Source organism: Saccostrea cucullata, unplaced genomic scaffold (genome assembly GCF_032062105.1).
Source record: "Saccostrea cucullata isolate Sc308-1 unplaced genomic scaffold, CSIRO_AGI_Scuc_v1 ctg746, whole genome shotgun sequence".
NCBI lineage: Eukaryota > Metazoa > Mollusca > Bivalvia > Ostreida > Ostreidae > Saccostrea > Saccostrea cuccullata.
In genome coordinates, this window is record NW_026938715.1 from 733,101 (window position 1) to 757,986 (window position 24,886).

The 24,886-nt window shown below is 32.5% G+C and overlaps 3 protein-coding genes across 3 annotated transcripts; 1 reads left to right on the forward strand and 2 right to left on the reverse strand.

Moving 5' to 3' along the window:
* Positions 1 to 1,445: 1,445 nt before the first annotated feature.
* LOC134251021 (uncharacterized) lies at positions 1,446 to 6,397 on the reverse strand. The gene is made up of 5 exons (XM_062733381.1): positions 6,310 to 6,397; positions 5,398 to 5,499; positions 3,797 to 4,885; positions 3,345 to 3,510; positions 1,446 to 2,622 (listed from the first exon to the last, which is right to left on the reverse strand). Exons 2-5 carry the CDS (start codon positions 5,477 to 5,479, stop codon positions 1,764 to 1,766), a joined length of 2,196 nt encoding a protein of 731 aa, XP_062589365.1. The 5' UTR covers positions 5,480 to 5,499; positions 6,310 to 6,397; the 3' UTR covers positions 1,446 to 1,763.
* On the forward strand, positions 6,302 to 24,776 carry LOC134251020 (uncharacterized). The gene is made up of 3 exons (XM_062733380.1): positions 6,302 to 6,485; positions 20,513 to 21,729; positions 22,258 to 24,776. The coding sequence occupies exons 2-3, from the start codon at positions 20,518 to 20,520 to the stop codon at positions 24,289 to 24,291; spliced, it is 3,246 nt and encodes a 1,081-aa protein (XP_062589364.1). The 5' UTR covers positions 6,302 to 6,485; positions 20,513 to 20,517; the 3' UTR covers positions 24,292 to 24,776.
* Positions 10,436 to 18,290, reverse strand: LOC134251066 (uncharacterized). The gene is made up of 4 exons (XM_062733431.1): positions 17,995 to 18,290; positions 17,583 to 17,713; positions 13,415 to 13,501; positions 10,436 to 12,965 (listed from the first exon to the last, which is right to left on the reverse strand). The coding sequence occupies exons 2-4, from the start codon at positions 17,617 to 17,619 to the stop codon at positions 12,760 to 12,762; spliced, it is 330 nt and encodes a 109-aa protein (XP_062589415.1). The 5' UTR covers positions 17,620 to 17,713; positions 17,995 to 18,290; the 3' UTR covers positions 10,436 to 12,759.
* Positions 24,777 to 24,886: the final 110 nt, after the last annotated feature.

Consider the following 24,886-nt stretch of genomic DNA (forward strand, 5'->3'; position numbering starts at 1 on the left):
TGCAGTGTTTTCATTAATATAAAAAAGAACAACTCTTGTGGCGGGAATTAGTTTGACAAGAAAAACAGTTCTCTTTAAAAATGGGATCAACGCATGTAGACAAAAGCTTTAGTCTATTTCCTGCTGCTGTTCTCTCAGTGAAAAATTAGACTTTATTACGAGTTAATGATATATAATACAAAATAATATAAAGGTATTGTCCAGTGGTGAAATTGGAATTTCCACTGAACTATTGTTATAAAGTTCAATATTTTTTTTAATTCATACATCTGTTTATGGCATTCAAAAAAAACAAAACGATCAAAAGGTATTTTATTATTGTATTTCAGCAGAAATTAAAAAAAAAAAAAAAAACTCCTTCTAGATGAAATATGATGATTTGGTTAACGATGATCAAATTTACAAATTGTTTCCGCCATATTTTTATTCAATATTCCGTAACAAATTTTGAACCTAGAAATGCATTTACATTGCATGGCTGAGAATATTTTTTTCTGCGTCTCAAATTTTTTAAACTTGTTTACGTAAATAAGCCAGATACCTTAATTACAATTAACTGCCTTACTTTTTATATAATTAAATGTTTACATCATTTGTCAAGGTGCAGTGGAGGAATAATTTAAGATGTTAATAACATGTTACCCAAATAAATTCTGAATACCAGAATGAAGAACTCTAATTTAGCCTCTGGGTGTTGTAACTAATTATCGTAACATTGTTTAAAAAATGGTCTGAAATATCGTTCAACAAATACTATTCTCAGTTTTCTTGAAAAGATCCACTCAAGTATACTGGGTCTCTTGCATTACACCGGTTTTTTTTAATTTTGAGTTCATGAATTGGAAAGGGTTCTTAGATATTCTTATTGAAAACGTTATGTTCTGATATAAATAAGGAGAATACGATAGGAAAGGAGATAAAGAGAGGTAATTGTCGATGAAATGTAAGATAATAAACAGAGAAACAATTTATGAGTAGAGCCAACACCGACATACAATTACCGAAGTTGAATCAACTGAAATGGAGGAACAAGCATCACCTGACTAACGGTCACAACCACCGTGTATACGCTGTCATAATGGGGTAAACGGAACAAACTACTGAGATAGTGTAAAATAATAGCTCCAACAATGCGCATGAAAACAAAAATAAACAATCAACAATCGACCTAATAACCTATTAAATCTGTTATTTCGGTCATTGTATATATCATAGACTTTGCAAAATCTTAAGTTTAGATAAGATTGTTAATATATCCTGAAAGAAATCACTCTATTTTTGAAATGCTCTTGTAAATGGGATGCCCTTTTATATGAATAAAAATGTAAAATTTTATACAGTTATATGCAGGTGAAAATATTACCAGGTATATTGCTCCATGAATAAGGAGACGACGATAGAAAAATTGAAATCAAAACATTTGTAAAAGAGTTTAGATAGTGGTGTACCATCAATGTCTTTCATTCTGTACAACTATACGTCGAAGTCTTTCACTTAGAGTTCAACGGGACACACCGAATCAAGATTTTGGAAGCTAATACTATACCATCTTGAAAATTCAAATAACATAAAAATAGGCTTAACTTGTTAAGAAAGGTTACCCTATATAATGAGACATTCGAAGGAAAATTGCCCTTATTTTTGGCTTTTAACATTGCATAAATTCAAAATTATTCATTTTATTAAATTATTTTGTAATATCTTATCAGTTTAGAGGCAATTAATTTTATATTAAGTACATTTTATTTACAAGACATTTTAAATCATTGTCTATTGAGACATGTTACTCTTGCATCATGAAAGACCGGATTTTTCAAATTTCTCATGTCTACAGGACTTTTAAATACTTTCAGTCCTAACTCTTCGAACACTTTTCCGCACATTGTATTCACTTTTTCGTTTGCTTTTACAGGAATACTAATTCGCCACTTTTGTGCAAGTCTTGCAGATTGTCCATGTTTGAAAAGCCCAAACGATTGTTCAAAGTTATTCCTAAACGCCATGTCAACCCAAGCATTTTTCTCCGGTGTGTAGTCTAAGTCTAACGCTCTGTATAGCATCCTGGCAACATCCTCTGGATACAAAGCGAGACAATCATAGGTGAATGGGATAATTTGTGTTGGATAACTCCTTTGAAGTCTTTTGAATGCTTGTATGTCTAGCCAGATTCTACTGCATAAATGATTTGAAACGATTCCAATTTCCTTTTCCTCATATTTTACTAAATTGATTTGTACTCTTGAGTTCATCACTCCTCGAGGATCTCTTACAAGGTGAACAATTTTCAAATTTGGAATATTTGCAAGAAAACTTTCAGCAAATGTTGCTGGCATTCGTATTGTCTTTATAAGACGATGCTTGGAATTCAGACATTTATCTTGAAGAGCTTGTATGCATGTTCTATTAAATTTTTCTGGATATTCTAACAAAGTAAAATGTCTTTTGTCCCATTCTATCTTTTTTATAGGAAAACAGTCTCTAAATTCCTTTTGATAGCTACTTGGTGCAAACATTCTTAAAGGTTCGATGGCACCCATAGGAATGTCCAGGAATTTGCAAGAAAAAAGACTTTTGATGATGCGAACCGAACCCTCTACGGTTTCCCAAAATCCTTCTGGTTTTCTAAAAGAAAAGAAAATGTATGTTTTAGATTTTACAAGAAAAAATGAAATCGTTGTTCAATTAATATTTCTCGAAATATATTTTGATTACAGTGTGTATGCATTTTTTTTTAATAAGATTTTGCTTTTAAAAGTTTTCCTTTATTTATAAACTTCACTACCGTTGAATTTCATATGTATAATAATATATATTTATTGACTTATATGCAATAGATATTGCTTGCGATTTTTCACTAGAAAATCCTTTTTAAATATTTCGCTGAAAGCAATTAATGTAATTAGCTAAAACTTGTTATCTTTAGCAATGCTATTTGGAGAATTTACTTTGATATTCACAGGATCTCAAAGGATCTTTATTGCATACAATTCTTTGGTATCATTATCGTTTTCTTTTGAATGTTCTGAGTAAAGTTACGCTGGTCGAATTCCTTATTGGGTGATGAAAAAATGTAAACCTACTTACCTTTGACCATATTATTTTATTTTTAAAATTAATCAAATTGTTTTTATTTTCTTTTATTTTGCAATTTGATTGCAAGAGAGTAAATTACGTAGTTTAATTCTTAAAACTTGCAAATTATTATCTTATTTGTAATACAGGAGACTGCATTTATATAAATTCTTATGAACACGAATTTTATGATATTTATATCACAATTTTCGAACAAAAGCAGCATTCAAAGCATGAAAAACAGAATTCAGTTTGGAATCATTTCTGCAGACCTGCAATATCCGTGGGGGTAACAGACGTGTTGATTTGTTCTGTGGTCCCTATAAAGCCCCTGGAATGGCTCAAAGAAAAAGAATGTATTGTTGGTTTTCAACAGTTCTGACGTAATTGTGGAACCACTTCTCATGTATGTCATGATAAGAGTATATTTAACGTCATCTATAAATATAGGAAACATGTCATGAATGATACACGTAGATTGCGTACATCAAAAGCAGGGCATTGATTTATTTTACAATAAATCAAACTTTTGAACAGATACTTAAGTTAAAATAAAGTCCTCTCTCTTTCTCTCTAACTCTCTCTCTCTCTCTCTCAAATACACACCCTCACACATGCCCCCTCTCTTTCCCTCACATACACACCCTCGCCCTCACATACACACACAATAAATTGCATTCTGTACTTAACTCACCAATATACAAGTACATGATTATATATCTACCTTTATTTTGTTGCACAAAATCATTTACTCCATTCTGTTTTCCTCCCAGTACCTGCGGAGGGAAGGGATTTCTCTGGCCGTCCTCTAACATCAGATTAACGTGATGGTAGGAAAAGTTTCCCTTATGTTCCATATAAATAGGTATCCTAATTGGTTCGTTTTTCCGTGGAAAAATTTCAATTACATGTTTCTTAGATTTTACTGAATTCTGAAGCTGTTTGTTATTTGCCACGATCATATGACCGTAGTTTCGCACTGGGGCCTTTACTTGAACTTGGTTCCCAAGTCCATTATTTGGAATATTTTTGTTACTGGTTATCGGTCTATACTTAATGTTGTCTGATATAGAGGGTGCACTATTGCCTTTATATTTAAACCCTGGAGGGTATTTGTTGCTGTTTATAGAAATCTCAAGACCTGGTGACTGTTGTTTATACTGAACCTTCTCCTGAATAAATTTTGATTTTAATACTTGGTTAGTTGGTTGATGATTCGGATTCGGTTTGATAGTTTGATATTTTGTTTCAACCTCAATAGGAAATCCGAAAGCATTTCCGTTCCTAAAGATGTTATTATTATGAAAGTGTACAATATTTGCGACAAGTCCTTTTCTTAAGGAAGTTTCATTTTTAACGTTACTTAAACTTTGACTTCCCAATTTCACAATTATCCCATTTCTCTCGGTTTTAATATTTCCAAAATTTGGTGGTACAGGCCTTTCGAATCTCGCCAAAGTGTTATCTGGATTGAAATATTTAGAATCTTCAAGACGAATTTCTTCAGGAAACTTCTTCATAGTGTGTATATTTCCTATTTCGTTCCAGACAATGTCTTTCTTAATAATAGAATCAAAGGACTGGGCTAATTTCTGTTCTCTTTGGATACTAGGGAGCATAATGTAGGAATTCCCTTTATATTTAGACTTCGATCTCGATTTTAATATGAAATTATCTTTAAGATTATCAATGTCACTATAAGTTCCTGAAATAGGGAATATATTCTGTTCTTCTATAAAGTTTTTCACAATTTGTGTATTTTTCTGGTTAATGTGAAGTTTATGTATACCAGTACTTTCCGTGTTCTGTGTTCCTGCAAAGTAAGCATTATACACGTACAGTGTTTGTTAACTGTTTAACAAAACCTTAATACCATTGGCCTTAATAAAGAGGATAATTCTCGAGTGCTTTGATTTAAGAATAATTCTGTTACAGAGAAATCGATATTTTTTGCAGGGAAATTTGTTGTCTTAGAATAATAGGTTACTGTCCCTACTGAAGAGCATAAGTCAAAGACTTTAATGAACTATTTCTAAAAATACATGTTTCTATCATTCTTGTCGTGCATTTTTTCCTTTTGAACCTGAATTTTAAGCATTACAAATACAATAATTGTAATACTTATTGAATATCAGATTTATTTCTATATTACTTCAGAATTTCAATAATTTTATTGACATTCAAAATTAAGGATAATGTAATTCAATGCGTAATATAGAAAACGGACAAACATTGATAAAAATGAAAATGCACTTAATGACTATGATGACTTAATTTGATTTTTTCCAAGAAGACATACTTATTTTTTTTTTTTAGTTTATTTACCTTTACCGAACAAGATGTACAGAAGAAGGCAGACCAAAACGAATACACAGCAATGAATGGCACGACTTAGGTGGAATCTCATAGCTATTTTTGGAACCAAGGCTACAAGAATAATAATTCATGAACAAAATGCACACACTGTTTCTTTACTTTTTTTTAATTCTGTTCAGTTGACATATCACGTGCTTAAAACAAAAGAGTACTTACGTACGGAAAAAATTGTCAAAATTCAGGTCAAGATATATTATGTCTATCCATTTGAAAATCTCTGTTCGTCATTTATATTGGATTACCGGTTTAGCCATTTTAAAACACTTTTATCAAAATGTAAAGAAATTTGTTTGTAAAATGCATCAAATGCACACTTTTCATCATTTTGATAATTCCGACACAAATGTTTTAATAGGAAGTTAAATATACTGACAACAAGTAATGGAATATCATCTTATGTGCTGCAATTAATCGAACAATTATTTTTTATTTATTTGCTTAAAGCCTTTTTAGGAGAAATTTTCATTTTATAATAAAAAAAAATTGTCCAGAGAAAAAAAAACATTTAGCATCATCTAAGAAAACTTGATTTACAAATACTTATTTTCAAACATTAAAAAAATTATGCTAATTATATTGAATCAAAGTTTGCTTTGACAAAAATTGTACAACATTAAGGACATCTCCTTGGCTACTCCCAATTTCAGCTGCAAAATTGTATTGCGAGCAGAATATTAATGATGACCAAACATTTTTTTCTCAAGCAAATACATGAAGACATGGACACATAAGTAATTCAACAATAGCACCTTTTCTTGTCATTGTTTTACTTCGAAATTAGACATACAATGCCCTCAGGCAACCGCTAACAAAGTGTCGAGAGGCATACATTAATCAAGGAATATCCTCTCCGTTTCTTACCTTATCTATCTGTTAACAGCTTGTTACATCTGTCTGATTGTGTGGAGATTAAATAACCAGAACATGGATTAAAACCGCTAATTCTCTGTAAAAGATCAATCTCTATTAATTAAGTGATGTGATTCAAATGAAGTTACAAATAATCAGTGGATTGAAGTGAGTGAAAGAAAATACAGGTAAGGTTTTATGACATTTCTTTTTTTTCTTGTCAACGTCATCGCTTCACTTTTGGCTATATTTCCGTTTTTAATTAATCTTTACTTTCTTTTCTCCTCATTTTGAAGGATAAAAAATCACATATCTTAATTTAAAACCACTACTATTTAACAAATCTAATCTATACACTTTATGTTATAAGACGCAAGAAACTTAAAAGTATGGTGTGGTGGAGTAGATATGGAATAGATTAATAAACATGAATTCAAAATCGCTATGTAAATAATAATCATTTTACACAAAATAGATGCTCATACCTGCGCTATATTGGGGCGCCATTGTCATCTTCCATAACTTTTTTTCTGTTGGCACGTAAACGTTCACCATGAAATTAAACGTATATTTGACAAGAATGTTGCGGTAAAAATCGGCGGAGCATAAACGAAATTTTCACTAATTACTGACCTAGGGACTGAATTTAATAAACATAGGAAACATCTTAGTCAACACACATATATTTGAATTCTCATTGGTTCAGAAGGCCAAAGTTTCTATGATCCATTATGGTCACTGGTCTTGGCCGTGACGGTAATATGGTCGTTTTATTATTATATATCCATTTTGGCTCTCCAAATGCTAGACAACTTGACACAGTTATTTCTGTCGATGGTATTCTTTTTAGACTGTAACTTGAAATAGAGTTGAAAAGAAATTGAATATCTGATTTTTTTTTTTTTTTGGGGGGGGGGGGTACTTTTAGTTTTACGAACATCCAGTTTTGCAAAGGGTTTGAAAACAAATCTTCATTTACAAAATAGTTTTCTCTGTGAAAGTTTCACAGTGTTCATACCAAGAATGCGGAATACATTTTCCCCTGTTACATACTAGTGTTGCAGCTGTAGATAAGTACTAGTATTAAACAAAAGATCTAACATTAATTAAAAAGTGCATTGCAATGAAATCACTGTAATTAAACAATCGAAAAGATTGATAAATGATTGTAAAAGAAATAATCATAGACGTTTCAAATGATAGATACGGTAGCTTTTGCATTTTGTTGATCAGAAAAAAAGGTGAGCTATGGAAAACTACATGTAAAAAAAATATTGTAACGATACCAGTGTCCTTTATGTTTATATGTCGCAGAAAACAGGCAGTAAATTGACATACCAAAATGCCGTTTGTATTAACTGTTCTACTTTGATTGCAAAAGCACGACAACAAAAAGATTTGATGTTGTTGTTGCAAACAGTTCACATTTATATCCTGTTAGGTCTACACATATTTAATAAAAAGAATCATTGAATTAATTGAGAAAGAATTCAGTTGGGGCATCCAACTATGAAATTAAATTAAATACTTTTTAAAAAGATATTTAATTTTTTGTTTTAAAAAGTGAACAATAAAAAGCCAAATAAATATCTGCTGTTATAATAAGTTTAAGCAAAGCGAGATCACTCTACCTTGATTCCATTTCAAAATATGTTTCTAAATCTAACGTTACATATTTTCACGAACCTATCTAAAACAAACGGGCTGGTTAATGAATGTCACAAAGCATATCTTTTATCTTTGCCTTCGAAGTCTATGAGCGATTCTCATACTTATAGATACATGTAAATACTTTTTAAAATTATTTTATCAAAATTAGCAAAGCCAAATACTTCAAGTGTGTGGCTCTAGCTCACAAAGCAGAGATTTAACAGAGAACAGGAAGCAAACATAGTAAATATCTATCCCTGAAATGCTTCTCGAAGATGAAAGTTCATCACTTTGCATAAGTAAACTAAACCAATATCTTCAAAAATTGTCCATGACCTTATCATTTTACCAGTGCAAATTCTTTGAGCAAAGAATGAAATAATTACATGAAATATATAGAGATAACGAACAATATTCAATCTCAAAGTCCATTAAACAATACGAAATAGGAACTGAGCAAACACGGACCTCCAAAACATCAGAGATGGGATCAGGTGCCATGGAGGAGTGAGCATATGAGCATGTATATATTTTTCCCTTTCATTTTTACTTTAAAACAGTTTAAATTAATTGTTAATTATTAATCTAATTCAGAAGTACGAGCGCTTCGTTAAAAACGGGAATACTTTCATTTCAACACTCTTGGGTTTCGTACCTTCCAAAGGAAGCACAGATTGCACATACTTGTATTTATTGAACTTTTTTTACCTTACTAAACCAAAACTTAGTAGTGATGAATTAAATTATAAATATACATACAAGAACAATTCTAGAATAACTTGAGGGGTAAAAATTACAATACAGAAATTTTATATCAAAAGAATCTAAAAATGTATCCCATTAAAATCACCTCCTTATAAAATTGAATTTACACAAAAAGAAGATTCTTTCTCAATAAATATATCCTTTTTGAAGCCCTTTTCCTAAGATGATATTGATATGCTAAAGATTCATTAATATTTTGAAGAGAGAGATCTTCAAAGAATTAAAGTTTACTATTCCTTTAAATTCATTTTGAGTAGAATTAATTTTTGTACCTACAAGCCATACTAAAATTGTTTACAGTTTCCTTATAGGTTACTTATCTGAATGAAAATCAGGAGTATTGAAGCAACATTTTAAACGAGGGAACTTTTCCATTTTTGAAATATGCCGTTATAGGTTAAACTTAGAACTTCTATTTATATCCTCGGGGGTCATGGTGTTGACAACTGTCAATATTGACTAAATATGAATGCATGACCTGACGGATATTACTCTATTTGTTTTTCAAGCCAAGGTCTTCAACAAAATTAGCTTACCTTTGTGTATTCCTAAACATAAACCTATTGAGACCTTAACTACTTTCCCACAAAAAAGGATGCAGCATTGTGAAGTGGTTATACATGCAGTGCTTGCTCTAGTAAAGTCATGGAGCAAGGAGTTGAAGCAGGGTTTCGAATCCCGCTGCGGGTCAAATATTAAGGGGACCGGTTCTTAAGATGGAACCGTAGAAACCGAGTCCCATGTCGCATTAAAAGTGCTAGCACAAAAAATCCTCATTGTTCTGTATCCCAAATTTCAAGTAGAATAATCAAAATTTGCCGCCCTCAAACGGCACACGGTGGCATTCCGTTATATGAGTGAAAAATTTTCAAGAGGACGTTAAACAAATATAAATAAACCATAAAAGCAATGTTCTCCTTAATCTCAATTGTGCTACACTACGATAGCTGCATATCCTAAAATTGGATTGTTCATGTTTTCATAATATATGAAGAAAAACAATTGAAGTGGTTGCCAGTACATATACAATTATATATATTACTTCGAGAACTCTGTCCACGTACAAGTACTATCTCTATATCGAGTTAAATATTTTTGAGTATTTGAATAAATTGTATTCTTTATCTACTTTAAATTTTATAAACATTTGACGTTATGTGGTCCTGTTTTCTTGAAGTTTGTTTCAAAGTACAATGTACAACATTTACTCGGTTGTTTGTTGTCGTGACCCTATTATAACCTCAAGACACACCATCTAAAAATTATGCTGTATTGTTTACAACGTGAAACGTGTGAGAAGACATTTTGACAAGGAATTCCATTAAGATACTAATATTATTACCTGTGCTTATTTTAATGGCTGATCAACCCATTAATCATACATTTAATATATGAATACAATACTCAAAACAAAAGGACTTGACAACCTCTACCGATTCAAATCCCTTGCATTCCTCTTTCTGTGTCTGCTGAAATACACCAAATTCAAGCTTGTTTATTTAGTTTTTGTGAAAGAAATGTATTGGAAAAAACAAAAATATTTCATTAATATGACTTAATTTAATTTTGGAACTTTTTGGTGTGAACCAATATAGTAATTGGACTTATACAGTTGATAGGAAAGAATAAGATATATGTATCGTCTTACGGTATATATACATGTACATCAGGCTCGATATATCCAATGATAATCAAATTTTTGGAGCAGTATCCAACACAAGGCGACTGATTTCTGGTTTTATTTTTCAAACAAGAAAAATCAAACAAAAGTGGATATCATTGGCTAAATTTGTCTTTAAAATCTAACAATATTTGGAACCAACTACATACATTTGTATAATTCATAAACAGGCTTTTATAATGCATTCGGAACACATACAAAAACAGAGTGGTTTAAAATTTCTAAAACAAGGAGAAATAGCCTAAATATACTAGTAACTTACTATGATTAATAGATTCATATTTAAAATTAAATGTCAATCACTTTCTTCCATAATTTTGTCAAAAACACATAAAAAATGGATTGAATTTGTGTTTATGAGTAAAGTTCAAGTAGACATATTTCTATATAGCAGCTCAAATAAATAGTCATATCAAAGGACAAAATAATTAAGTACATCAATATAATTTGGATATACGTGTAACTTGGATCATAACTTGATTAACAATAACAGTAGATTCTTCTCGAAGAATAGATATCTAATAAATTCGAATAGAGATTCGTCATGAAATAACATAATTAATTTAATCATAGCAAATATAATTACACATCTTTTCAACTATCCATCTTTAAAATCTCTCTCTCTCTCTCTCTCTCTCTCTACATGAGAGAAGGGATAAATAGCAAACAAACAAAAAATCTCTCTCTCCCTCAACTTGAGTGAAGTGATAAATAACAAACAAACAAATCTCTCTCTCTCTCTCTCTCTCTCTCTAATAGTTCTTGTGAACACGTTTTATTGATATGTCAACTGATATTATGGCGGACTCTGCTCTTAAAAAGCAAGCCATTTATTGCATCGAATATCCTATACATATACATAAATATTGAATTGAAATAAAGACCAGCTGCTACGTGAAAGAAAAGATAATAGCATAAAAAAATAAACAAATATACACACATTGGAAATTATACAGAAAGTAGAAAAAAAAAATAAAATTAAGGACAATTTTTTGGCACAGCTGAAAAGGATTTCGTCATATTCTTAATGCATAATGAAAAGTATATTTCTACAATAATAATGCAGGTTTTGAAACTTAAAATACCTTTAAATAATGTGAACATTGATGAGTACTCATTTGCACATGTGTATGCGTATAAACTTTTTTTGTAAATTATTTTATATAGACCCCATAACCATAAACCTAAAACAGACTGAAGTCTTAATTTTAAGTTTTAACATACCAAAAAAAATCATCATTGATTTAAGTATTTTTAGATTCTATAGACTAACTTAAGTCTTGCAAGTTATTTAACATTGTTGACATTAAAATTCAAGATTTTCGACATCTAATTTTACTTTAAACTATGATATTATTTTAAGATATTGCAAATGTAACAGATTTTATGACTAATGAAACGTCATGGACTGTATCTATGAACTATCTGAACGCTTTTTGTTAGGAAAGGAAAAGTACAAGTTTAATATTTTTAAAGTGCTAGATTAAAAATCTCATGAATTGTAGAAAAATACAAATGATTTCCAAAATTACCTTATTCCTATATTTGTATACAACTCAAAGTTGTATGGCGAGAAGTTAAAATATAGTGATGAATATATTCGTAGGCAAATGTCCTCCTGTGTGCACCAGTACTCTTATTGTTTTTTCCTTTAATTTCGAGTCCGTAGAATAAATGAGTTATCCACAATTTGATATTTTTTCTTATAATTTTCCATAACTATGGCTTCATGCTGGAGAAAAGGAATTTAATTTTTTTTTTCTGATTAAATGTATATGCCATTTGGAATTACAGGTTTTTGTTTTCTTACAGGGTTGAATGTATAACTAAAAAATTTTTTTAATATATGATAAAAATCTAGATCGAAATTAAATGATGTTCTATAAAATTTAATGATAAATAATGGTTAGAGAATTTCATTATTAAGAAAGAAACTGATTTTTTTTCTTCCTTCTCCATCAAGAAACATCTAAGATGAATCATTTAGCACACAGATTTTGCTTTTGCATATGGGTAAACAGATTTGCACCTGCAAGTCCTTGAAAAGATGCAAATATGCTTAATAAGAGTATTTTTGCATACATTAAAGTGCAAAGACAAAGCAAGATTGGCTTACATGAGTATGTTTACAAATATGCGAAGCATTTGCTTATGAACTTGTGTAACTTCCCGCATATAAACAGCTAGGTACAAGATATTTAACTCTGAAACAAAGCTTACCAAACACAGAAAACAAAATATCTTCGTTGACGCATCACAAACTGTAGCTTTGCAAAAATGTAAGCACTTTGGTGTATCTGAAATCGTTGTCTATACCCATGGCACAAGTAAATCACCAAGATGGAGTCTGTCCCATGACGTCATTATTAATAGCGCGCTTTTCTATCTTTACCCACGGAAGAGTTAGGACAACCAACAACCTTTGTTTTTCTAAATTTTAGAATCCGCCTTCTGTTCATGAAAATAAAGATAAATGTTGGTACTGCGAGAAGAGGAATCGCAATCATACATATTCCAACCGAAAGGACGACATAGTCTTCGTTATTCCCAGCATAAAATGTGATCAGAGCACCTATAAATAACAAAATTGGAAAAAAATTATTCATCACAATTTATACATGTTATAATAAAAACAATTCCATTAGCATAATGTCGGGCACCTACATGTATAGGATAAAGGGTTAAAAAAAAATGGCGCGCCCCTCTCAAAATTAAGTTTTGTAAATAGTGTCTATTAACATGTATTACAAAATCATTTTCAATGAGAGGCCGTTTGGCCTAACCACCGTTTGCTGCATTTTGTTGCAGTCCCACACAGCGTATGCCGCATTTTGTTGCAGTTCAGTATGGTTGACACATCCATGAAAATGAAATGTTTGTCAATACACCCCCCCCCCTCAAAAATATGAAGTTACTAAAAAGTTCCTGAACGTAGATTTTCACTTCCTTCCTCGATAATTTAGCAATGCATTCTACCTTTATTAATTTTTTTTAAGTTTATTTGTTGATTCTGTCACGTACCAGCAGGTAAAATAACAAGGAGCAGTATTGCTAGAGCACAACCTGTGATACATCCTCCCATACAACAAACACTGGATGACGGTTCATCTGAAAAGACAGATACATGATTCAGTCATATTACAAAGTTACAGATATACTAGTAATTAAAAGAAGTGGAGACAACACAGCTCTCTCTCTCTCTCGTTTGAATAAAGAAACTGGAAAATAACGACTTCTTTTTTATCTTGTAAATTTTATAATCCAGTGAAGAAATTTAATTTCTTTATAATTGTTCCCATTCTATCTAAAAGATATAAACTTAAAAAAGAAACGTATACAACTCAAAGTTTCAATATCTTTTAAAATGGTCCTTCGAGTGTGCCTTCTTGTCCTCCTTCTTTTTTTTAAAAATGGTATATGTACCTGAATTTTTTTTTTATTTATTATGCATGTACTTGAACACTGTACGTTAATCATTTTTTATGCAAAACATTGAGTCATTGTTGACATATCAAATTAAATCCACATGAATCAAATACACACTTATTCTTGTTTGTATAAATGTGTTTAAAAATCCGGCCATTTTTTGCACAGCTGCATAAATTCTGTAAATATTCTGTCTCATATATATATATATATATATATATATATATATTCTATGTATCGATCTAGAGGGGGTGGGGGGGGGGTCTGAACTTCTCTCTCAGAATTATTAATCAACACCTTCACCCCACCACAAGAAAAGCGGACGCCGGGTAAATTAATATTGAGAGACCCTGTTGTTCTGGTTCTGCCCTACACCAAAACACGTTTTTCGGGCTTGGAGAAGCATCGTTTCCCCCCCCCCTCCTCCCCCCAAAAGGCAAAAAAAAAAAAAAATTACTTGATCAGCACACAATTAGTATCCATGTGAAAATTCAATCATAAGAAATTCTGTGGTCATTGACAAGGCATATTGACGAGATCAATTTGTGTTTTCAGATCCCCCAAATACCAATCGATTTTTATCACGCATAAACTACCCGGTATCTAATTATCTAGTATTGATGCAATATTGATTCTAAAAGGTCTTATAAGTGCAGTTATAGATCTTTTTTTCCTTTCTGAAAGCTTCAGTCTTGCCAAAATGAACTTGAATTTCCTCGGTTTGACCGCACAACCTTTTCTCCTGTGTTGAAAAAAAAATGCTCAGAAATGCATGTATCTTTTTCTTCTAGCCTATAAATGATTCATCGGACATTTTTTCTTCCAAATGTCAAGAACAAATGTCGTGTACATATTTTGTAATTATCGCCTTATAAAAATAGTTTATATTTGAATAATACTTGTGATCGTTGTGTCATTGTTTTAAAAAATGCTTTGCTTAAAAAAACTATTTTTATTGTCCTAATCTTGCCAATCTAACCCGTGATTATTTCCCAGAACGAAAACATGATTAATGCGTCCTTTCCACGTTAAATCGTTTGCGTTCCCTTGTTAACCATTTACAATTTGTAATAATTTGTCTACTGTGCTACCAGAAACCATTGTCGCAGAAGTCTAATACATCAATGGAACATTTCCATCAGATTTCAGACTAAACTCAAGTCTTAGACCGAATGCACAATATGACCGACATTTCTTCCTTAGTTACTGCTACAACGTGTGAAAATGCTCCATATTTAGGTGCAATCTAAAATCTTTACAATCAGAAAAGCTTATGCCTCGTAGATGTACATATATTTTTTTTTAACACTAATTTTTTAAAGTGTGTAGGTTTTTATGCTTAATTGATATCAACTACCAATGTTTTCTTACAAATCGTCTTAGCTTCCTTAAGATCGTTAAGTTTGCTTTCTGATTTTCTTCAAATTATCATTTGGTAATAAAAAGGGATTTCATTTCCTGAATCCAGTATTAATAGGCTTAAATGAATCATCAATTTTTGTTGAACTCAAAATGAACCTGTGAAGCATAAGAAAAGATTATACACAAAATAAAAGGCTAAGCAATATCGAATCACCATTCATATTTCAACATCGTGCCAAAAATTAAATTATGCTAAAATGCTTTTCTATATTTGCACGTTTTTAAAACCTTTCATGCAATTGTGTTCCGCATAAATAATTGCTATTTTTCTATTTTTGAAAAAGAAAAAAAAACCTCACACACACATAACAAATATTGATCTTTACCTATAAATATACGTAAATAGTACATGTAAAATATTAATGAGATTTTGTGGTTAAATGCCTAATCAACCAATGAGAACAAAATATCCGTGTAGAAAAAAATCTGATATAACCGTATATAAACGTATTTATCTGTATATCGATAAATCAATCAGCTTTCATTTTATAATGTATATTACAATTTTCAGTTTCCCTAGATGCTCCTGTTTTCTTCATGAATAAATTTCTTTTAATTATTTGAGATATGGATCGTTATTTTTTATGAATGCAATTCTATTGTACTTGTCAATGCTGGTATTTGCAGAGCAAAGATAAATCGATATAGCCCGCCACATCTGTTTCTTTCTGCAATCGATCTTTATACGATGTTCTTAATCATAGATTCTCCTAATTATACTGTACTGAGTTTTTAAAAAAAAAAAAAAAACATGAATTCAAGGACGTCTGAAAATATCAAATTTATTTATGTTCAAAAACAAACATTTTTTCTTTTAATTTAAATATGTCCTCCACGGCCCTGCATATAGAAAATTTCTTTCGACATATTGATAACACTTCTGGATAAGCACATGGACATCATTTTGGACAATGTATAAGCTAAGACCCCCCCCCCCTCCCTCCGCAAATGGATTTCCTCTTTACTATATTATGAGACAAGGCGGTTGCACAACATAATTACAAGTAATACTGAAGACCAGTTAGATTATTTTTTTAATTTGATGTATTAATGAAAAAAGACACGCTATGATTACATCCCCATCCCCCACTCCGCCCCGAAAGAGACAGAAAATGTGTTCCTGTTACAGTAGTTTTCGGTTATTGCGGGGTTAAACAGATATAATTGAAAATTCTAATTTAAAAATTAAAAAAAAAATGTCAAAATTTCAGAGCGCTTTTATGCATTAAGACACTTATAAAAAATAAAATTTATTATTTCATGATAGGAAAAAACAATACATAGCATAACTTTATCATAATACAATCAACATAATGGTTTAAGAAAAAGATTCAAATTAAAATTGACTATATATATATTTTGTACTAGTTACAAGTATTTACATGTACGCAAGTATTTACATGTACGCAAATATTTACATATTCGCAAGTATTTACATATACGCAGATGTTGTATTGGATGGACAAGGATTTCCGCGAATTAATATAAGGGTAATAGCAGCATATGGTTACACATCATCCCTGATTAAATAGTGATAATGGCCACTTTGGGTGTATACTGGAAAATTGACGTAATATTTTATCTGTGCTAAATCCCCAAGGAGCATATCGTGGTCATCCGCGTATCCCGGTTACTCGGAACGGAGTATGTTATCCTCGTATCTTTGTAGATATAATTATTACCGCAGATATTGTAAAAAGAGATTGAAAATAAATTATTTGCAAACGGATATGGGTTTAGAGTTATTTGTAATTTTTAGCTGTTATACACTTTAAGTAAAATACTACAAATGGTTTTCAAATAAACCGATTATCATTATATAATTTCCATTTATCTAATGTTAAAGAATTCAGTAGCAAACCCTTTGGTAGGAAATCCATTCATGTAGAAAAATTTAAAGTTGTCATTTTATTTATCTTGGTCTTTAACAGAGAACAATATGGTTTTAAAAGTTATTTCCATAAGGTCACAGTGCACTATGCCTGTAAAAGTTTTCTGTACCAAATTTTGACTTCAAATAAATATTGGCAATGCAATGCATAAAACGTGCAAATGCATTTATATATTAAAAAAAAATGCATGTTATTGACATTAAGTTATTAACATCAGTGCATTTCTTCAAATAGAAAAATAATATACATTTTTTTTCAACATCAGGTATATAGGTATATTAGTTCTATACATACAGTGGATACATGTATCCCCTTTCAGTCACGCTCCAAATAAATGAAATAGAAGATATAAAGACACACAGCTACCTTAAGACACACTTAAACCTCGTATTTGGAAATAACTTAATTTAACCATATATATAGAACAGACAACCTACAAACATGCTTACCTTCATCATCCGTGTCGTCGACAGTATAAACTCCCATAACGGAGCAGTGACCACCCTTCACGATGCGGCTGGCCACATCCTTGTCTTCGGAAGTTGTTAATCCAATCCCGGAAATGTCACCGGAAAATAATCTGTATAGGATTAAACACAATTCTTAATCCTGTCCTTAAAAAAGAGTTCAGCTTTAATTTAAAAGGCTTATTAGAAAAGTCTTATTAGTAAACATAAGAACATAAAAATACATTCATAGATCCCAATCTAACTTGTAAAACAAAATGAACAGAGTTTAATTTAATGTTTCCATACCTTGTTGGGAAACTGTATTGATTTCAATCATTTGTTACGTGACAATCGTTTATCTCAATAATAGAATGATAGATAACTTTTATCTTATTTCTGTATTTTCACTTACCTCTACGTGAATTGTTTTTCTTCCTGAAACAACTATTGGTAGATTGATTTCCAATCAATCAAAACTAGAAATCGTGACGTTTAAGTTTACACCTGTTAATTCTGGATTTTTATTACTGTGTCGGTCTAGTAGTCCTCTACCCCTATAAACTCAAACTGCATGTCACCCAGAAAGGGGATTTAAATGTTTTACCTGTGTATACCTGTGTGTCATTGTTTACCTGTACCAGTTTAAATCGTTCGGAACACCTCTATCGCTTTGATAAGGCCGACAGTCATAGCAACGATGTAAATAGTGGTGTTTTTAATTTTTTTAAAACATTGCATTTCGAAACGGCAGAGCAAAATTACGTTGCATTATGACAGTAATGAAAATAAAAATAATCAGTTTCATTTGTTTTTACAACATTATATCACCGTACCACCTGCAAATCAGAAAATATTATGTGTAAATGTTTAAAATGGGAAGGAGGGGGTGCAACTACACAGAGAGAGAGAGAGAGAGAGAATTGATTTTCAAATAAACCGACAATCACAATATAAAAAAATATGTCCATCTGGATTTTAAACTTTCAAGTATAAGCCCCAATACAAAGTTTGACATTTTTTGGGGTCATTGATGATTTTGTTGTAGAACGCGTGAGTGTAATCCTATTTTATCCTACTGAAAAATATTAAATATCAGTAATTTTGAAATTACATAAACGTCCATTAACCCTTTTAGTGTTCTATGGAAATGCCTTTTTTGCAATCTCTCCAGTTTTCATTCACGTAACACATGTACATAGCTAGAAAACAGATAAATAAAAGGCATAATTTTAATTGAATGCAGCAATACATTTTTGTTGAAAATTTTTGAAAGAAAGAAATGAAAAGTCTGACATAAAAATAAAGTTCTTTTGAAAATCAAAGTAAAAAAAAATTAATTTTTTCCTCAAACATATTTTCTCCATCTCAGTGACATATAGGTACATAACTGTTGCGTTATGGTTTTATATATTATTCATTGCAGCTAAGTGTAAAGTTTCACGTTACGTCACGATCTAGTTGACAGCTGCGCTCAAGGTAAATTGTACACGCCTCCTAAGCTTTACGACTGGAACTTTCTTCTTATCCCTGATTGGTTGCTCATGTAACAGACTATTTCCGTGTTAATGTTGATAATTTGAGTTGACCAATCACGTGAATTGTTTACGCTGGATGAATCTGACGAAAAAGATCGTGACGTAACGTAAAACTTTACACTCAACTGCAAACTGTATTATAGTTTCCAGTTAAGTGTGAAGTTTTGCGTTACCTCACGATCTTTTTCGTCAGATGCATCCAGCGTAAACAATATAAGTGATTGGGCATCTCATATTATTAACATTGACAAGGAAATAGTCTGTTGCACGAGCAACCAGTCAGGGATAAGAAGAAAGTTCCAGTCGTAAAGCTTGCGGTTAGGAGGCGTGTATAATTTACCTTGAGCGCAGCTGTCACCTAGGTCGTGACGTAACATAAAACATACTTAACTGCAAACAATAATAATATTGGTCTTTGACCATAACGCTACATATCCCGTGATGCAAAATATACCGGTACTGGTATACAATTTACGGCGCAAGATTTTTTACGCATAGTGTTTGAATTTCTCCACTTTCAAACTTTGGTACATCATCCACCTTTCACCACCTGATTCCAGACACATTCTTAAACCAATATGTATATTCTATTCTCCTCTCAACCCTTTATAGTTGCCTCTACAGGCGATAAACTGGCTTGATTTGAATTGTCTGAGGGATTGCAGAAAATTCTAATTCAAGCGAGTTTATCGCTTGTAGAGACGACTATAAAGGGTTGGGAGGTGTGTAAAATGTACAGATTTATTTAAAAAAAATGTGTCTACAATTATGGCCCTCCTCTAACCTGATACCCAGAAAGCTTTCATAGATAGAGAATATGAGGAAAAGAGAGAAGATAAATGGACCTCATATTTTCGCCAAGGTAACAAATGCACATCCTTTCACTCTCTCCAATTTGCAAAAAATATAGAGATACAAAACAGTATCCAAGCTCAAATGATCATTCAAACAATGCAAATCAGAAACAAGCAAACAAACGTCAGATGTGGGATCAGGTGCCTTGGAGGAGTAAGCATCCCCAGTCGATCGATTACATCCACGTGTGTTCCTTGTCATGATTGGGCAAAAGAAAAATTCTTTACAAAGAAAAGAATAAACAAGAAATAGCCAATAATAATGATCTTGAACAAACAATTGAGCACGTAGATGATCAGTCTGTCCATGTTGTTCGAATGTTTGCCATCAACTGCCTATCAGAAAATTGTAAAAGTTCTAAAATCAAACATCAACAATGTATTTTTTCCCTTCTGAAACATTATGTGATTAAAAGTGAACATATTCTGAAGAAGCATCACTGTGATCAAATTTTCCACTACGACAAAAGTTGTCTAAATTCTCTAAATCATAACTAGATATATTTCCCATCTATACGTTGAATTGCATTTTCTCTTTCAGCAAATATGGCGTCATACGACGGCCGCTACAGTCCCGAGTACACTAACATCAATATTCCAGACATCTTAAATTCCAACTCGGACAAGGAAGAAGAGTACGAAAATGTTGTATTGCGACCAAAGGAGTCGACGGATAATGATGAAGTCTTCGAAAACTCGTCCAACACATCAAGTCCGTCCGCTGAACCCAAAAAACGACGGTCGGGTGTCGTGATTAGCATGGAGAATTTGAATAAAATCTCCCCGCCTGAATCCAATGATGAAGATGAAAGAGACAATTTGCCACGATTCACGCTTTCATCTTTTCCTGGATCGCCAGAAGACCAGTTAGAGCTAAAAGAGATCGATTTTGAAGATAAAAATGAAGACGATCAGGAGGAATCGAAAGAAAAAGAGGATAAAGTTTGTAATTTGATGCCAAATCCCCATTCAGTGGGTGTTATTTACGATGAAACACGACCTCGACGAATAAGTCATGATTCATCGCGGTACAAACCTTCTGACGTAATATATGACGAAACCAAACCAAAACGAAAAGTCAGTTTTGATACAGCCATGCCAACATTGAGAAAAATAAGACATGACAACATGCCAATTCGAAAAATTAGTTTAGACACCGGTCTGGACTCAAAAAACATTCGCAGAATCAACATCGATTCTGCAAGCGGAAGGTTATTGAAGAAACAGTGTTCAAATCCGGAAGTTAAGACTGATAGAAATATTGGTCAAATAAGCTTTGATGAGGAGTCCGGAACTCTTCATATTCGCCAAATAAACCCAGAAGAGGACGATTCGTCACAAGTGATGTTTGAAACTGACACTCCTTGTGCAACGCCAAGAAAAATGAGCTTTGAAGGGGATCCTTCAGATATCGGATACATTAATCGTGGATTTGACAACGATACATACTTAGACAATGTTACATTCCAAGTGCAGAGGGTCTACCCAGATATTCAAGAAAAAGATCTTAATGGCTTCACCAAGAAGTCAAATGGAAATTGTGATAATATGGGATACGAAACTAAAGGCATCCTTAAAGGATCGAAAACGAGACAGGCTCCAGTGAATGGAAACTCAGACTGCATTGAGGATAAAGATTTACACTCAAAATTGGCAGAACATCTAAGAAAGGATTCAATTGCTTTGACCAGCGAAAAGCTAGGGCAGATCCTAGATCTTCAAAAACACTACTCCCAACAACACATGCGAGAGAAAAGGGTAAAGTTGATTGCTTTATTATATGTCTTGGCAGTTACTTAGCTTAATAGTAAACGTTTTCACAGACAAGATGTTTTTTTTCAAATGATCTATATTTACAAATTAATCAAAATTAATCATAAAAAAACCATTCAATCACAATGTACGAAGAAGAGATTCCCTGTCCTTCTCTGTCTAGCAGCTAGAACTGGCACTTGGGCAATAAAACTTAGACGAGTTCAATTTTGATCTTAGTGTCAGTTTTAAATACAGTGTAATGAATTCAAAATGGAAATGTTAGACTAAGATAAAAAACTTGACGTCCAAGTTTTGTGGCACTAAGCCTGATTTCTTTACGTGCCTTCTTTGTTTCATTGTAGATAGGTATTTTCCTTATAATGAAAGACACTTCGTTTAAGGTTTTTCTTTCATAGGTACGTCTAATTGCAGGTTCAAATGGCAAAAAAAAAAGATGGTAGAATACCACTGATTAACAACTATATTACGTATAAATAATAACTTCTAAAATATCTCAATTTTTTTTTTCAGTTTGGCAAACAGAGAGAAATTCTGAAGAAATACCGGTTGCATTTGGGAGTTTCAGCGTTGTTAGTATTCATTATAATTCTTGTGAGTATCGGATGGCACTTCCACAACATTGCAAGGAAGGAAAAGATGATCAGTCAAAGAATTTTCTTCGAGGCCAATTCTAAACGGATATCCCTTTCTGATCCAGGCGAAAGGGATTCACTGTATGGAACACTTGGTCATCAGATACCGTCATGGCAGAAACCTACTCATTGTCTTGGTGAGGTAGAAACACAAGAATTCCAATGTTTACGTTGGAAAAACAGTGCTATCTTAAGGATAAGTTATTTTTCGCCCCCTGAATTGAAATGTTATAATATCTCTTGGGAATCTATCTCTGCAGAACTTTATCCTTTGGATTGTTATAACATCGGAAACCAGGGCTGGTTTGGACCCTCGAATCAAACTCATCCCGAATGGCCAATGACTCGTGACACCGAGTTTACTTTCTCAGCCTCTTATTCCCAAAACTTTGATGCAGGAACTTTTAATTCGGCAGTTGAAAACTACTGGCTTTCAGAAAATGGAAACGGTCTCTTGGTCAGCGATAATATTCCTTTAGTTATGCATTGGAATACAAAGAACAAAGGATCATGGTGCATCACTTCCAATTATACTGGTGATTTCTATGGTTTCAAAGCAAATATTGACAAGAAGAGGTTTCTGAATTACACGATTTGTAATGGAAATGACCCCAAATCTGCACATAAATACTTCAGAAGTTACTTGGAACCTGGGCCTGGTAGCTTACCAACAAAGCTGCTTTACACAAGTCCACTTTGGTCAACGAAAGGAGATAGAGATTCCAAAACAGTTTCTGAGGCGGATGTTCTCAGCATTGCCAATAATATAAGGAAACATAACATTACTTGTGGTTCAATAGTGGTGGATGGATTGTGGGAAGACATTCAAGGGGATTTCACTTTTGATGAACAAAGATTTCCAAACATTTCTACCTTGCAATCTACCGTTTTGTCGACTGCTGAATGCTCTCTCACAGTGTCATTCAATCCATACTTTGATTACAAATCTGACAGTTTCACAGAAGGGCATCCAAAGGATCATTTTATTCTAGATGCCAGTGGCAGAGTTCCAGCACTTGTCCAGTGGAATGATGATGTCATGGCAATGTTAGATGTGACTAACCCTGCAGCTAAATCATGGATCACTGGGAAAATGATGACGTTGGCGGACAGGTACAAGATCAAGTCTTTCAAAATGACATATGGCAAACCCACTTGGTTGCCTTTCCATCCGACCTTTCATAAACCTGACGTTACTCCAAATCAATTGAAAAAGGAATTCACTCACATGTTGGTTTCTTTTCATCAATTGAATGCAGACATCATCGAAGGAACTTCACATACCCAAAACCTTCCTTACTTTGTGTCTGTTCGAACAAAGGTTAAACAAACGGAAAATGGTCTTTGTCTAACTGGAACCATTCCTGTAGGTCTAGCACTAGGTATGATGGGATATCCTTTTGCCATGGCTGATGGAATAAGCTACAAAAAGTACGATCCCGAGGATAAAACCTACGAACTTCTTCCAAGGGATCTATATGTTCGATGGATTCAGATGGCTACCTTCTTCCCTGGTATGAAATATTCAACCCCACCGTGGAAGTACGACAATGACCTCGTCAATTTCGCCAGAAAAGCTGCACAGAAGCACGAAGAATATGTGACCCCAGCGATTGAAACCATGATGGATGACATAAAGGCTGGAATGCCCATCATTCGACCTGTCTGGTGGATAGATCCGGCGGACAAAATTGCCAGGAGTGTTGGCGATTCTTTCCTCATTGGGGATAACTACCTGATTGCTCCTGTTCTCTGTGAAGGGAAAACCTCAAGAGAGATTTATTTTCCGGATGGAATTTGGAAAGATCTAGAGACTCATAAGTTGATCGTTGGGAAAAAATGGATAACATATCCTGTGGAGATGACAACTTTACCCATTTTCGAGAAAACCAAAGTTTATGGAGATACGTAACATTACATAGAGGGAAAAAGTCATTCTTTTTTCGTCTCTGCTTACTGAAGAATGGGTGACGTCTTTTCAACACTGAATACTGGGTATTGAATAATGTTAATTCTTGGGAGTATATAGCCTTTATTATTGATCTCCTCTGGTTAAAAAATGTAAATACATATATGTTTACATGTATAATATGCATTCTCATGTAATGAAATGTTTTAAGTCATTGTTATAAACAACGAATTTACAGTTATTAAGTAAATATGGAAATGAATGGGAGCAATTTATTCAAATTACCTTGTTACTTTGAGTAAAACTTTGCAACAAAATGGATTTTAGTGTATAAAGTATTTTCCGATTACATTTTTTTTTTACTTTGAAAGCTTTATTTTACATTGTTTAGAATTTTTTTATAGATATATTTTTATATTTAATCAGATGCCAGTTAAAATGTAAATAACATTTAGATTTTGCAGGACAAGGCTTTAATTATTGTTACAGATATTTCCTAACTGTTATTTGCAAGTGCTTCCTGTTTACTCATTTTAAATGTTTTATCGAAATAAATGTCAAACATTCAAGTATCATGTCATCTTCATTGACTAACTCT